Source organism: Alexandromys fortis, unplaced genomic scaffold (genome assembly GCF_014885135.2).
Source record: "Alexandromys fortis isolate MF-2015 unplaced genomic scaffold, M_Fortis_MF-2015_v1.1 scaffold_28, whole genome shotgun sequence".
Taxonomy (NCBI): Eukaryota; Metazoa; Chordata; class Mammalia; order Rodentia; family Cricetidae; genus Alexandromys; species Alexandromys fortis.
Genome location: NW_026067901.1, coordinates 13,090,160 through 13,104,258, shown reverse-complemented (window position 1 = coordinate 13,104,258; position 14,099 = coordinate 13,090,160). Strand labels below are relative to the sequence as shown.

At 53.6% G+C, this 14,099-nt stretch overlaps 1 protein-coding gene across 3 annotated transcripts in view; it reads right to left on the bottom strand.

Annotated features, from left to right (window-relative positions):
- Positions 1-4,552: 4,552 nt before the first annotated feature.
- Kiaa0930 (KIAA0930 ortholog) overlaps positions 4,553-14,099 on the bottom strand; it is a 36,276-nt gene continuing 26,729 nt past the window's right edge. For all 3 annotated transcript variants that reach the window (XM_050129398.1, XM_050129406.1, XM_050129416.1), the window contains 8 exons: positions 12,400-12,522; positions 12,232-12,309; positions 11,868-11,969; positions 10,302-10,442; positions 9,556-9,750; positions 7,020-7,182; positions 6,020-6,178; positions 4,553-5,770 (listed from right to left, as the gene is read on the bottom strand). In XM_050129398.1, the coding sequence (XP_049985355.1) occupies positions 5,730-5,770; positions 6,020-6,178; positions 7,020-7,182; positions 9,556-9,750; positions 10,302-10,442; positions 11,868-11,969; positions 12,232-12,309; positions 12,400-12,522 (1,002 nt within the window). In that variant the 3' untranslated portion in view covers positions 4,553-5,729. The remainder of the gene's footprint in view (positions 5,771-6,019; positions 6,179-7,019; positions 7,183-9,555; positions 9,751-10,301; positions 10,443-11,867; positions 11,970-12,231; positions 12,310-12,399; positions 12,523-14,099) is intronic.

The following is a 14,099-nucleotide window of genomic DNA, read 5'->3' as shown; positions in this document are numbered from 1 at the left end:
CTGAAATCCCCAGGGTTCTAAGCTGAGATTCCTAAGTGACAGATGCCTCCTGAAGGGTAAGATTGTACCTGAGTCATTGGGGAGACTGGCTGATCTGGTGTGGGTTCCCAGTGTGGCCCTGGGGCTCCCACAGACTTTGTAGAACTGACACCTTTGGGGGCTACCATCCTAAACCCTCTGAAGCAGATCTCGGACTAAGTCTTTATTTGATCTAGTTAGTGGTTTGTACAATCACACCGTGTGTGAACAGAGGACTGGTGCACAGCTGTGCTTGACCTCCACTGGCTGGCAAGCTCCCCCGTCTTTCCAGGTAGGGCCATGAAATACCCATGAGCACATCCTAGGAGGAAATGGCAGTGAGCACCAGCATTCCCAGAACTGCATGTCCTTGTCTAATGCCATTGTCAGGGACCCTGAAGGGATGGGTGTACTAGGTTTACCTTTGAAAAACCTCAGGCTCTGGGTTTTATGACGTGGCTTGCTGAGGGGTCAGGTCTACATGGCCCTTTCCAGTGTACCCGTTGAATCACTCAACTTCAGTGGTTTCTGGAATTGGCTTAAATCTGGAGTAAAATTGTTTATTCAAAATATAATCAAAGCTCACCAGAAACAATGGTTATTTCAAACTGAGCAACCTAATTGCTTTATTAAAGTCAAATTCCAAAATGAGCCATCCACATAGAGAAGAGTCTTGATAGCCCGCTGGCTTACATGAGGCTGTAGGAGGCAAGTGAGTGACAGTGTAAGATCAGGGCCCTTTCCTTCATCGCCCACCCCCCAAGCACGCTTCCCCTTCCTCGTTTCCCAGCTTTCTGTCACTTTTAACAAGCACAAAGTCTGATGTCTCCAGGTGACATGGTATATACAATGAGCTACAAGGAGTGCATTATTTTACATTGCTCTTTTTTCCATATGTTCTGCAAGGTTGTCCTTTTCAGGGAGAATTTTCTTCCAACCTAGGGCTGACAGGTGCTTCTAAAAGGTATGGGTTTGCAGAACTGCCTTCCCAAGCATCTCCTGAGGGAGGCTACCCAGGGGTTGATGTGGATAGCAACCTGCTAAGCCGATGCCTCCTTCTCACCACCTTGAAGTTGGAGATACCAGTTCAGAAAATTCTGGTCCTGTGTTTCTAGGGTAGTGGCCGATTCCTTACTATGTCCTGTCAGAACCCCGCCCTCCACTGCAGTTCCCAACTCCAATGTATATAGTATATTAGGCCCAATTCCTTGTGACATAAGGAAGCCATTTGGCATGTTTCCTATGCATGAAATGTAGCTGTGATATTTTCAACCTGTGATGATAGCAGGTGCCTGCTCAGCAGCCCTCCGACACAGAGGTGCTGGGCCACAGGAACAGTATGGTCCCTGCCGGGCTCTTTCCTAAACTCCCTAGGTTCCCAGCTTCTATTCCAGCTGTCTTCCCACTAATATAAGGGTTTTTATGGGGTTTTCTTAGAAAAGCTTGGGAGGTTTCCGTCCAAACACTGCCAGGGTATATTTCATAGGAGCACAGAATTGAGCCCAAAAGGCAAATGTGATCAGCTTTGGAAACGCCTACACCTCTGGCCAGGATGGTCACTGTCCCCCTCACAGGGTCTTCACAGACCAGCAGCCAGCAGGACAGCCAGTGCATGGAGTGGCCTGTCAACCCCAGCTGGAACCATTTCAGAACAGTATCTTGTGGCAAAGCTTGCAGCAAATCAAGGCCATTCCCTTGACTTGCTATAGTGTCTTGTGTTAACCTGAAATGGATATTATTAAAAGAAACAGGTACAGGTCGGGGGCACTTGTAAGAAAACATTTTAAATGTCTCTAAATGCAAAGCAATGTCGCAAAGAATCAGGAAGTCATAAAGCAAAGTCAACAGCCGCCACAAAGCCTACTGAGAGCCCTGAGAGGCTTTCTGTTGGGTGAGGATCCATGGGAGAGCCACTCACAGTCCCCACACTAACACGCTCATATACTCATGGCTTTGCTGAATTCATTTTTTTAATTACTCCTATGATAATTTTGGAAGAGGGAAATTTACTATTTGCATCTAAGTGTCCTGACCTACAAAGTAAGGGGCTGAAGTCAAAAGAAGCTAAGAAAGGGCCGAGGGGTGCAGTCCAGCAGATAAAAGTGCCTGCCCAGTGGCATAAAGCCCTAGGTTCCACCAACACTGCATAACACCAGGCACAGTGGTGTAAGCCTGGAATCCCAGCACGTGGAGGTGGAGGCCAAAAGCTGTTAGATCCAGGTCATCCTCTGCTAATACCAGCCTGGGCTATGTAGATACTGTCTCAAAGCCAAAACAAACCCTACTGGTAGCTAATGATCTGTCTTAACCTGAAACGTGTATTATTAAAAGAATCAGGTACAGGTCAGGGGCACTTCTAAGAAAACACAGTTTAAATGTCTCTGAAATGCAAGGCAGTGTCTCAGAGAACCATGAAATCATACAGCCTTGGAAAAAGAAACCCATAAACACAAACTGTCAGCAGGCCATGGCTTCCTCCACTTCCGGGGATATATCTGCCGCAGAACTCAGATCCCCACCCCAGCCTATGGGCTGTCAGGTCACTTAGCTTGGTGTGGTGTTGCAAGCAGAGGCCTGGAGGCCCATGTCAGCATCCCATTGGTGAAGGCCTTCACCTGGAGGGACAGGCATTTTGGCTACTTCCCCGGAGGCCCATTGCAGATGCCCCAGAAGGCTACTTCTGTTCAAGCTTAAGATCTGTACACTTGGTCTTGAGGCCCATCCAGGTGATGCACCCACGCCAGGGCTAGTGACTTCTGGGACGCATCCCATGGCACTAGCGTGCTCGTGTCCTTAGAGCCCTTAGTCCTTTTGGGTCCTATACTTACTTTTCAGAGTAGCTCCATCCAGAGGTGAGAATGAGCCTGAACAGAGAAACCTTGTGCTACCAAGATACTTGGATCTTGAAGCTGGACTGGACTAAATCATCAAAACTCATTATATCCAGAGTTTTGGGCAAAACTTAAAACTTATGACACTGCCAGGAAAAAAAAGATATAGTTAGTAGAATAGGCCCACTACACAGGGGCTGGAGTGCCTTTTAATGAAAATGTTTTGTTTGAGACCGGGTCTCACTATGTAGCCCTAGCTGTCCTGAACTCACTACATAGACCAGGCTGTCCTTGAAGTCATAGAAATCCACCTGCTTCTGCCTTCAAAGTGCTGGGATTAAAGGCATGTGCCACCACACCTGGCTTATTTTTATTTTTCGCTTGTTTTAAATAATAATCTTTTGGAGTGGAAATGAGCCTGGGCTGCCTTTGTGGAGGCAGCTGGGATTCCAGCAAGATCTCAGGAGGTAAGGTGGACACTGCCTGAAGAAACAGGGACGCAAAGTGAACAGCGCTTTCTCCTTATTGTCCTAATACGTTGTATGAGGACAGGCATGTTCCCAGGAAAAAAAAATTAAAGATGGCCTTAGAAGCCAAACTATCAACTCCAGGATTCTGGGGGGTGCTTCTGTCATTTGTCACTCTCAAACTTTGAGACGAGGTCTTGCTATGTAGCCTAGGCTGGCTGAGAACTCTGTCCTCCCTCAGCCTCAGGACTGAGATTTGCAGACACGTGCCACCATGTCTGGCCCACCAATATCAGCTATTTGAAAAAGTAAACATCAGACTTCTATCCCAGTTTTCAAGAGCTTCTGAACATGTTTGCAACTCAAAAGTGCCCTTTGGAGAAAGCTGAAGGTTGACTAAATGTCTGGCTGTGTACCCAGGGACTGAGGCTCAGAACAAGCTTGCCTCCTTCCACTGTTCCTCATGATTCAGTTTTGAATTCGCTCAGCCTCTCTGGGGTGCTTTCCTCCTACAAAGGGATGGTGGTACCGAAGCATTAGAAATGGGCCTGCGGATATCAGTTATTTCTGTGTGCCGCACAGAGCCAAGTTGCATGACACAGACTCTGTACTTTCCTACGGCCTGGGAAGCACTTGTCACAGTTACCCCAGCTTCGAGAAGCCAGCCTTGCCCAAGCCTAGCCAAGAGAGCACGGCTGAGCTCTGGGGGAGTGAGGCCAGCAAAGAGAAGCCATGGAGTGCTGTTGGTCTAGGACTCTCCCAGTCTTCCACAGAAGACACACTTGGCTCTGTTTCCCCCAAGATAGCAAGTGCAGAGTGTGCAGACCCCAGAATGGCTGGGTCCTGAAGTGGCAGGATGCTATGACCGCCCTAGAAACAAACATGGGATCGGCATTCATACCCCTGCAGAAGAAATGGTTATGCTAGACTGCAGGACCACACCCATAGACCTGAGGTACTCTGCATTCTAGGGCAGGCTGGGAGTCTGCTTCAATGGTTAGATTAGAACGTGACCCCAGGCTCCAGCAGATCAGTGTGTAAACTCACCCACTACTCATCCCTTTGGAAGGAGTTATTTTAGAGCAGGCCACCTAACACCCACTCCTAAGACCCAGCCTGAGCTATGCAGAATGACATGTGGTCTAGCCCAGACTCAGCCATGCATTTGAACCCTGGAGACTTCAGTGAGGTAGGTGGTATCAGCCCCATTTTACAGGTGGGCAAACTGAGGCAGAATGAAATGCAATAGCTCGCTTTTAATAACAACATACAAAATCTAGAGAAAGCCCCAAAGTAGTCCCCACTCCCAGAGACCAAGGAATGGAGCCGTGCTCCTGTGTCTGCTTTACAGCCCAGAGGAGCCAAGCTCTACATACACAGCTGAGTTCTACGGAACCTGGGACACTAAATCCAGCGACCACAGGGTCCAGCTTCCAGTTTATTCCAGTTGGGTAGTGGAGGCCTGAGCTACAGCACACTGCGAGGGGAGCCCTGGGCGGCTGACCTGTGGCCATTTGCTCTCACTGAGGAAAATGTCTGCTCCTCTGCTTAGGAAGCCAGGCTGAGGACAAGACCAGCATGCTGACCAAGCACGGGGCAGAGAGGACAGCACCCACCTCGCTCTGAGCTCTGGCCCCAGGGTGGTTCTACCTGACACCTTCCTGCGAGGATTCCAATCCCGGTCCCCATCAGACATCCTCAGCGCAAGTTCCCTCCCACATTGCTTCAGAACCAAAATCTGCGTCCTGGGGTCAGAGGTGTGTGTGTTGGCGGTGTTCTTTGGATGGAAGCGAAGGCCGTTCTGGGGGATCGGGCCTGTCTACCCAGCTGGAGCTTGAGACCCCCATTCTGAGCTGGGCATGGGGCGAGGTATTCCCAGCCGACAAACAGCTCATGTCCCCTGACTCCCAGCTGGAACCCACTGCAGCAAGAAACTGTGGGGGAGCAAGTTGGGGCTGACTCGCGAGCTGAAGTTTGTCAGTACTGCATTACAAAATCTTCAACTGGCTTTGTGTAGGATGCGTGGACAGTGGCCTGGCACAGAGCCCCAGCAGGGGGACGGGAATCGAGGTCGGGAGGTCTAAGAACATTCTGGAAACTGGCAGCCCCTCATGCTCACTATGACCTCTTGGTGTCTCTGGCCCTCTGGGAGCAGAAGACTCTCCAGAGATGGGCTGAGGGGGCCGAGTGCAGGACAGGGTGAGAGCAGAGCCAGCAGAGGAGGAGGGCGAGGCACTTCAGTTTGGGCTGGTGTTCATGGAGTCGGCCCTGGCCCCAGGAGTCGAGTGGCCCTGCCTGGCTGTAGCTCCAGCGCTGGCTTGTCACAGAAGACCCCCGTGGTGGTGACAGGTAGGCACTTGGCAACATTCCCAGGGCCAGGCGGGGCCGGGGCTCCGTGCAGGCTCCACACACACTAGGTCATCAAGATGGGTTTCTGTCGTACTTCCAGGATGTCTAGGATGACAGGAGGGGGCAGGCAGGGTGAGGACACTCTTGGGAGGGAGCCACAGCTGTCCTGTACACCCACCATCTCTGATCATGCCTCACGGGCTCCAGATTCCAACACCACCCTGCACTCCCATGACCACTCAAAGAGGGGCCAGTGAGGACATCAGGGACACGTGGAGGGAAGCCACTGTCTATGGGAACTACAGCCCACTGAAGCTGGGCAGGGAAGCCGTGGAGGGCTCTGCCTTCACGTACCTGTTAAGATCCGATGTAGTGGCAAGGTGACGTAGGTCAAGTGTGCATAGAGAAGGAAGTTTCCATCAGCTCTGTTCAGCTTCAGCCAGGACCCAACCAGGGACCGTCCTGTGCCCGACAGGGATCGAGACCGCAGGTTGGTGGCATTGTGCAGGTCAGCTGCAGGGAAGAAGGGCAGGTCAGCCTTCCAGTCTGTGCCAGGGAGTGTGGGGGAGGGGTAACAAGACCTCTGCCCCACTGGACTGATACCACACTCACAGATGCTCCCCACCAATGTCCACACCCCCAAAGCCCTGCTCCAGGCCCTCATACCCCCATCTGCCAGGCCTGGAAAGCACTCACGGTTCACCCTGGTAAAGTCTTTTCTCTTCCAGCCACTCACTACAACATGGAACTGACGTGGTACCAGCTCACGAGGGATGCTGGGCATTTCCCCCACCCCTGTTACCTGAACCCCATTTTCTCCAGAACTGATAGAGTGGCCAGTTTACCCACCAACCCCCAGCATTCCTGGTCCAAGACTGAAAAGTCCTGTTCCAGGCTGCACAAGTCCCCGGCAGTGACTGACCACTGGGGAGGGGGTTGTGCACACAGAGCAGATGAGTGGGTGGACCAAGGGTTTCAGGGACCTCTGGGCAGAAGGTCATTGGTGGGGCCACAGGAAAGGATCTGGGAGTCCGCGTGACTCACAGGAAACCACAAGAGGTAACAGAGAAACCCTGCGGGTCACCCAGGACAGAAGGTTCTAGAAGGAGGAGAGCTAGCCCAGGAAGCAGAAGAGGAAGAACAAGACAGTCCTTGTGTGCACCCAGGTCAGCGGAAAGTTCCAGAGCCTCTGAATATGAGCTGGGTGAAAACAGGGCTCAGATGCAGACCCCAATCTACGCATAGCTTCACCGCAGCCCTGAGGCCAGCACTCTACCCCTGATGCGGCTCTCTAAGCGACACTGGGTGAGGGGTGGAGGCACAGGACACAGCCAGAGCAGGGACCATTAGCCACCTCCACTGTCGTCCTCTCTGAAGAACTCCTCACTGTCGTTGGCCGAGTGTGACTTCTTCATCTCCGCGATGCGGTTCCGGGGCACCTTCCTCTTGAGGGACGGAGAGAAGAAGGTGGGCCGGTTGTTTCGCTCCGGGGTGGGCGGGGTGCTAAAGGAGGTCACCTGGGAACAAGGAGCCCAAGTCACAAGTTTAGCAGGAGCAGACCCTGCCATGAGACCCCAAAGCCACCTGGATCAAAGCCAGCCCAAGCAGGGGCTGTAGTTATAGCTGCTGACCCTGACCATGGCCTGAGGGCCATCTGCCCTAGATGAGGGGGACGCTGGGCACTGGGGGCTCGCCACACACACAGCAGCCGGACCTGCCTAAGGAGGGAGCAGACTGCCACCAACACTGACAGAGGGGCCTCGCGTCCACATCTCAACGCAAATGCCGGGTGAAAGCACTGCCATGTTGCATGGGCCCATCTGACATCCGAGCAGGTAAGGCCCACAAACGGCCACCTTGACCTGCCTAAAGCCACTGGGACTACACCCAGTCACCCCTTGGACCTTTCCCTCTTGCACGCAGCCCCTCTCACAAGCGCCAGACTGAGCAGCTCTCTGTCCCGTGTCTCCTCTCCTCCCTTCCAAGCACATTCAGTCCCAGCCACCAACATTCTCCACACTCACTTGGAGGTGAGGTGGGCACAGACAGGCACAAGACATAGATCCCCTGCCCTCAAGGAGCTCACAGTCTGCTGGGGGTGACAGACTCAAGTGACATTCACAGACTGCATGCTGGTCACTAAGACAGAGAAAGGGAAGCACAGGACATGGAAGGAACAGTGGAAGAAGGGACAGACAGCCTGTGAAATCAGAGTAGGCTTCCTGGAGGAGGTGCTGCGTGAGCTGGGTCTTGAAGGACGAGTAGGAGTTCGCCAGGTGAAGAAGGGGGGGAAGGGCGTTCCAGGCATAGGGAACTTGGCCCATCCCCTCCCTCCTCCCCACGCAAACAAGAATCAGAGCAGCAAGATGAGCTGGGACCCAGACTTCAGGGCCCCATCAGCCTCCTCGTCATAGCTCCGACATCCACCAAAGTCCCGGCGGCTGCTGGGCTCCAGACGGTCCTCCCTCAAGTCAGGGAAGGTTTTAAAAGATAAAAACAAAACAAATACCAGAAACCACAATACACACAAGTCTGCATTTCTTGAACACTGGTTACAAGTGACCCCTGAGGACAAGAAGACAAGCAACAGTGTGTACATGGGCAGTGGACTTGAGTCCTGTGGTGACCTCACGACTCCTCCCCAGGGGTCCACACCTCCCTGATATGAAGGGTATGGCTAGGGGCTATCTCATCCCTCATGGCCACTCCCACTTGGTAGGTGGGATGATCAAGGCTTGGGTGGGTCATCTGTGGGCACCCAGAGTTGCCCAGCTGGGCCCATATCTGCACATCTGTGCACACACACCTTTCAGTGTCCAAGTGCAACACAGAACTGGGCAGAATCAGGCTGTCACCTGGAAGCTTGGAGTCCAAGCTACCTCCATTCCAAAAAGACAGAGGTCTCCTGCCTGAGGCTCAACACTTTACAAAGTCCCAGCATAGTTGGCTTTGTTTGGCTTATAAAACACACTAATTATAGAAGATTCCAAAAGAAAGAAAAAGAGGCACCCAGGAACTAACGCAAACAGCAGTCGGTGAGGCACTGTCTACTCTTGAGAGTCTCCTCCCATCAACTGCAGATAGTAACCACTGTGGCTGCCACTTGGGACACTTCACAGGGCCAAGCCCCTGTGAGGGCATGAGCAGTACTCCTGGAAACCCCTCACTTCCCAATGAGAAACAGAAGCATAGGAAAGGAAGGGACTCATCCAAGGTCACATGAGCAGCAGAGCCCTGGGTCTCTTGGACAAGGGCTGACTCACTCACCCAGCTCTGATTCCATGGGCAGAGCCTTTCTCGTGCCTGAGCCTGGGGTCTCTATGGCCACTGACATCAGCTCCCCACTGAGGACTGAGAGAGCTCAAAGGAAGCAAGATTTGAGACCCTATGCTGAGCCCTCAGAGCTGCGGCAGGGGCAGCACCCCAGACAGCATCCTTACGCCTGTCAGGGGGGATACTGCTAAGAGACTGAGTACCCTGTTAACAGACTGAATACCCTAAACAAACGACCAGGCCCAGAGCGAGCCTTGTGCTTGCTGGCTGTCCTTGTGGGACAACCCAGGATTCAGCCCCTCCTCATTCTATTGGCTCACAGCAGAAGGGCTGTGAGGTCATAGCTGACCAGCAGGTCCAGGAGGCAGGCACCAGGCCTACTTCCTAGTCAACTTTTTTCTCTTCCTGGACCTGGGGACCTGGGGACTTAGCCTCGGAGCAGAGCAGCTCAGGGAAGCAGAATCAACCTCAGCCTGGGTATGAACCTCCCCTCTGAGGGCCTCAGGTTCCTCATCAGCAGTGGAGGGGGCTCCCTCACCTGGGGGCTGTGGGGTGAAGGAGCCATGGGAAGAGAATCCAAGGGACAGGAGGTCCCTCCCACAGTGCGCAGCCCTTACCCGCTCATGCATGGGCGAAGCTGGGCTTGAGTCTTCTTCGGTCCCACAGGGGGATGTGTCGCCCGTAGACACGCGACTGACTGCCATCTCAGCATGGCCCTTGCCCTGAGGCCCCTTCATGCGCACAAACTCCATGTTGTTGTACTTGTAGAAGCCAAATGACATCTTCTGGGCCATGCGGGCCGCCACACTCACCTGCGGTAGGTGGGAACAGTTAGTTTCACAGGCCCTCCCTCTAGAGACACAGCAGCCAGTTTACCTTCTCTGAGGCCATCTTGAGGGAGTCTGAGCCACAGGGAAGCCAGGGAGCCCAACCAACAGGCATGTGTTCCAGATCCCTGGCCAAGGCTGTTCTCACTGCCCTGAACGCTCACACTACTGACCAGGGCACTCACCCCAGGCCAGACAGCACCAGCTGCAGGAGAGTGGCCTGTCCATCTGGACTCCTGTCCCTGATAAACTACTCAGGGGTCAATTCTGGGAGTGTCCCCAGTACTAGGGTGAGTATCCCTTACCAACTGGCTGGCACCTCACAGGGACATGGGTGGGAGGAGAAGTCCCCCCTCCCCCGCACCTCAGACAGACACAGGTGGACCGGGATGAAGAACATGACAGAAGAAGAGACTGTGGGCTCCAGAGGAGCGGATGCCCTGCTGTGAGGTGGTCTCAGCAAAGCAGGTCTGGGGGGGGGACATGTGAGGAAAGAAGGGTCAGGACACCAGCCCCCCAGGCAGCCCTGCACTCACGCGGTTGTCATACACCTTCTTGAGCGCCTCATAGCGGATGGACCCCTGAAAGATGACACCCTGGAACGTGTTAGTCTTGTCGCTAGCCACCAGCTCAACACAGACCATCTCTCCTTCCCCCACAGTCATGTCGCTGAACACCTAAGGGTGGGGAGGAAGAAATGGGGATATCAAACATCAGTGCCACCAGCCACACCATCCCCCAATCCGGCTGCCGGGAGGACTGCTGAAATCACTGAGTATGGGGCAGGCTGTAATCCTAGCACTAGAGAGGCTGAGGCAGGAGGATCAGTATTTTGAGCTCAGCCTGGGGTGGACAGGGACAGTGTGTCTCAAGACAGGGAAGATGGGGAAGAAAAGGAGGAAGGGAGTCGGGGAGGAGAAAGGAAGGAAGGACGGGAAAGAACAAAAACAAAGGGGGTTCAATTTTACAGAAGAGGACGCTGAGAAGAGGCCAAACTACCTGTGCACAGACACCTGCTGTCCACCGTCCCATCTCCAGTCCTACCTGTGCACAGACACCTGCTGTCCACCGTCCCATCTCCAGTCCTACCTGTGCACAGACACCTGCTGTCCACCGTCCCATCTCCAATCCTACCTGTGCACAGACACCCGCCGTCTACCGTTCCACCTCCAATCCTTGCCATAGGTAGGAACACTCCACCCCAAGCTGAGCCACCAGCAAGACCCTTATCTGACTTCCTAATGCTGAGTTAAAGTTACAAGGACTCTAGGGACACTTGGGGACCTCCTTCGTCACAGCCTGGTCCAGCCCACCTTCTCCAGAGCTTGGCTGTCCAAGCTAATGTGACTAGTTGTGACTGCCTTCCTGGGAGAATACCACCCAAACACAGACAGTGTGACCACACCCTGCCACATTCCTGAACTGCTGTTCCTAATAGCTGCCGGTTAGACGTGAGCTTCCAGGTGAGAGATTCTGGACAAAAACTCTCCTTCCTGAGCTTTGGGTATTTTCAGACACCATCAGAGCCCAAGGGGACCTTGAAAGGCATGCCCAACTTCATGGGACTTCCAAGAAAATCGTGGCTGATTCTGGGCAAGCACGCACACACACGCGCGCGCACACACACACACACACACACTCCACCATCAGCCTTGGCAAACAAGCAGGAAGTGGAATGGCAGCTCCCTCCTCCGCTCCTCCCGGCACTGGTGAGCTAACGTGTCTGGAGCACATTTTACCAATCTTGAAACAAAAACTTGGCCATAGAACTGAAGGCCCGTCCTCTCTGACACCCTGACAGGGTGGAGGCAGTCATTCACAGAGCACCAGAGGATGACTCCTGGTCAGGCAGCACTCACTGTGATCGCACTCGTGCTCGGAGTCACACCCGCTTTACAGATGACTAAACCAAGGCCCATAGCAGGGAGAATGCACTTCTACGTCAATCACTGTCAAGAGGGGAGCCCCACTGGCTGTCACCCTGACCATCCCCTGCTCCTGCTACCAGCATCTCCTGGGAGGCTTTGCAGGTCCTCAGCCTGACATCCCATCTGATCCCCAAGAGGAGAGGAAGGGGAACGTGGCCAGCGGTGAGCACTCACCTCCTCGAAGCTGTCAATCATGAAGAAGATGTTGGGGTAGCTCATCTTGGACTCTTCGCCTTTGCTGTCCATGGGGTGTTTGCTGGGGGACGCAAACACTTGCTAAAAGGGAAGCAGGAGGAAAGGGCTGAGAGCCGGCCTCAATGGAAAAGTGACCTCAGATACGGCCGGGGGACCACACTGCTCAGAGCCGGGAATGTCCTCTTCAGGAGCCATGGGGAAGGTTGGGTGCATACATACGAGGAGACTCCTAGAGTCAACCCCTCACCTCGGGGAAGGGAACATGAAGGGGGGGTGTCTTCCTAGAAGAGGCAATGGGTAGTTAGAGAGTATGGACAGCTAGCTAGTGGGAGGTGGGGCTCACCTGGGATTTCTTCCTGTGAATGTGGATGTCACCTCCATCAGCACGTGTGCACACAGCACAGGTCACCATATAGTCCAGCTAGAAGAGAATGCAGTACATGTGTGTTGTGGGGGGCAGGGGCTTGCTGTCTCCCAGACCCACCATCAGCCATCACCACCCACCCCATACCTTCTGCAGGATGAGGTTCAGGCAGACACTCTCTTCCCAGTCGATGTCAGGGTCTCCCAGGCCTGGAAGCTTCTTGGAGTCCCTCCGGTACACTTCCACCTCCACCTCAGGCTCGGCCTCGGCCTGTAGCACAGGATGGAGTGAGACCCTAGGGCCCACCGGGGCCTCCACTCCCTGACTGCTGTGCCAGGCAGACGGTAACCCACAAAGACCCCATCCCTAGTGCCCACTCTTCTTCCTTTGCAGACCCGTTGTGATGATTATGACATCGTATTTCCCAAGTTCCCAGTGACATCTACTGGGCTCGCAGTGGGCAGCAGAGGCTAGTCTACATGTTTTACAAATTATTAACCTTTTATCTGCAAGAAAGGAACCATTAATCCCACCGTAACTGATGATGATCAAACAGGCTAGAGATGACATACCACACACTCATCAAAGAGAGCAGAGCCCCATCTACCCCTACTCCAGGCAGAAGAGGCAGAAGACATCAAAAGCAGGTTTGAAAGCAAGCTGCCCCCAGGGGTCCTGAGCCCAGGTCCGAAGTAGGCCCAGGTGGGTTCCTACAGGGTCAGCTCCAAGAGGCAACAGTCACCTCCTGCTGGGCAGCTCTGGGGTCACCTGCAGGGGTGCTACAGGGGTGGGGCTCTTGCCTCCCATAGTCTGTGTGGCTGTGGGCATCACCCCGACTCCGAGCTGGGAGCCACCACACTGTCTGCCTTGTCTCACTCCACTGCCTGCTTGACTGTTCCATGCTTAGCACCCATCTTGTTTACTGTCCGGCAGGAGAACCCACACAGGCCTGTGCTCAGCGCCACTGGCTCAGCACGGGGTGGGGAACACCCACAGCGCAACTGCACTCCTGTGCTAGGTCAGCAGGCTAGCGGAACGGGTAGCTCATGTGTCACCAGTACACGCAGGGAACACTCAGACACCCACCCACAGCAGAGCAGGCGGGTGGTGGGAACAGTCAGCAACAGCACCCAACAACCAAACTGAAAAATTACAGCCACCTATGTCAACAGGCATGCTCCCGAGTAAAGGACTGAGAAGCAGCCAGAGGATACACTGCAGCGCCACACATTAGCTCAGGGTGGGGAAAACCACCCAAGTGGCGAAAGTCCAGGGAGGGAGCGGCTGGAGGCCAAGGTCCCTTGAGCATACTAGTCATGTTGGATCTCTGGATCTTGAAGGCTGATGACCCTTGCACTTACACACATACCAGACACCCTTGCATGCATGTACATGACAATCAAGAAAGGCTACCAGCTGGATGTGGTGGTACCCACCTTTAATCCTAGAACTCAGAAGGCAGAGGCAGGCAGATCTCTGAGTTTGAGACCTGGCCTATACAGAATCCCAGGCCACGAAGCTACATAGTAACACACACACACGCACACACACACACACGAAAAGCTACCAAAAGAAAATATAAGACTGGTCTACATAGAGTTCCAGGACAGACAAAGCTACATAGTGAGATACACACACACACACACACACACACACACACACACCAAAAGAGTAAATATAAGACTAAACACTGTAGCCGGGCGATGGTGGCGCACACCTTTAATCCCAGCACTCAGGAGGCAGAGGCAGGCGGATCTCTGTGAGTTCGAGACCAGCCTGGTCTACAGAGCTAGTGCTAGGACAGGCTCCAAAGCCACAGAGAAATCCTGTCTCGAAAAACCAAAAAA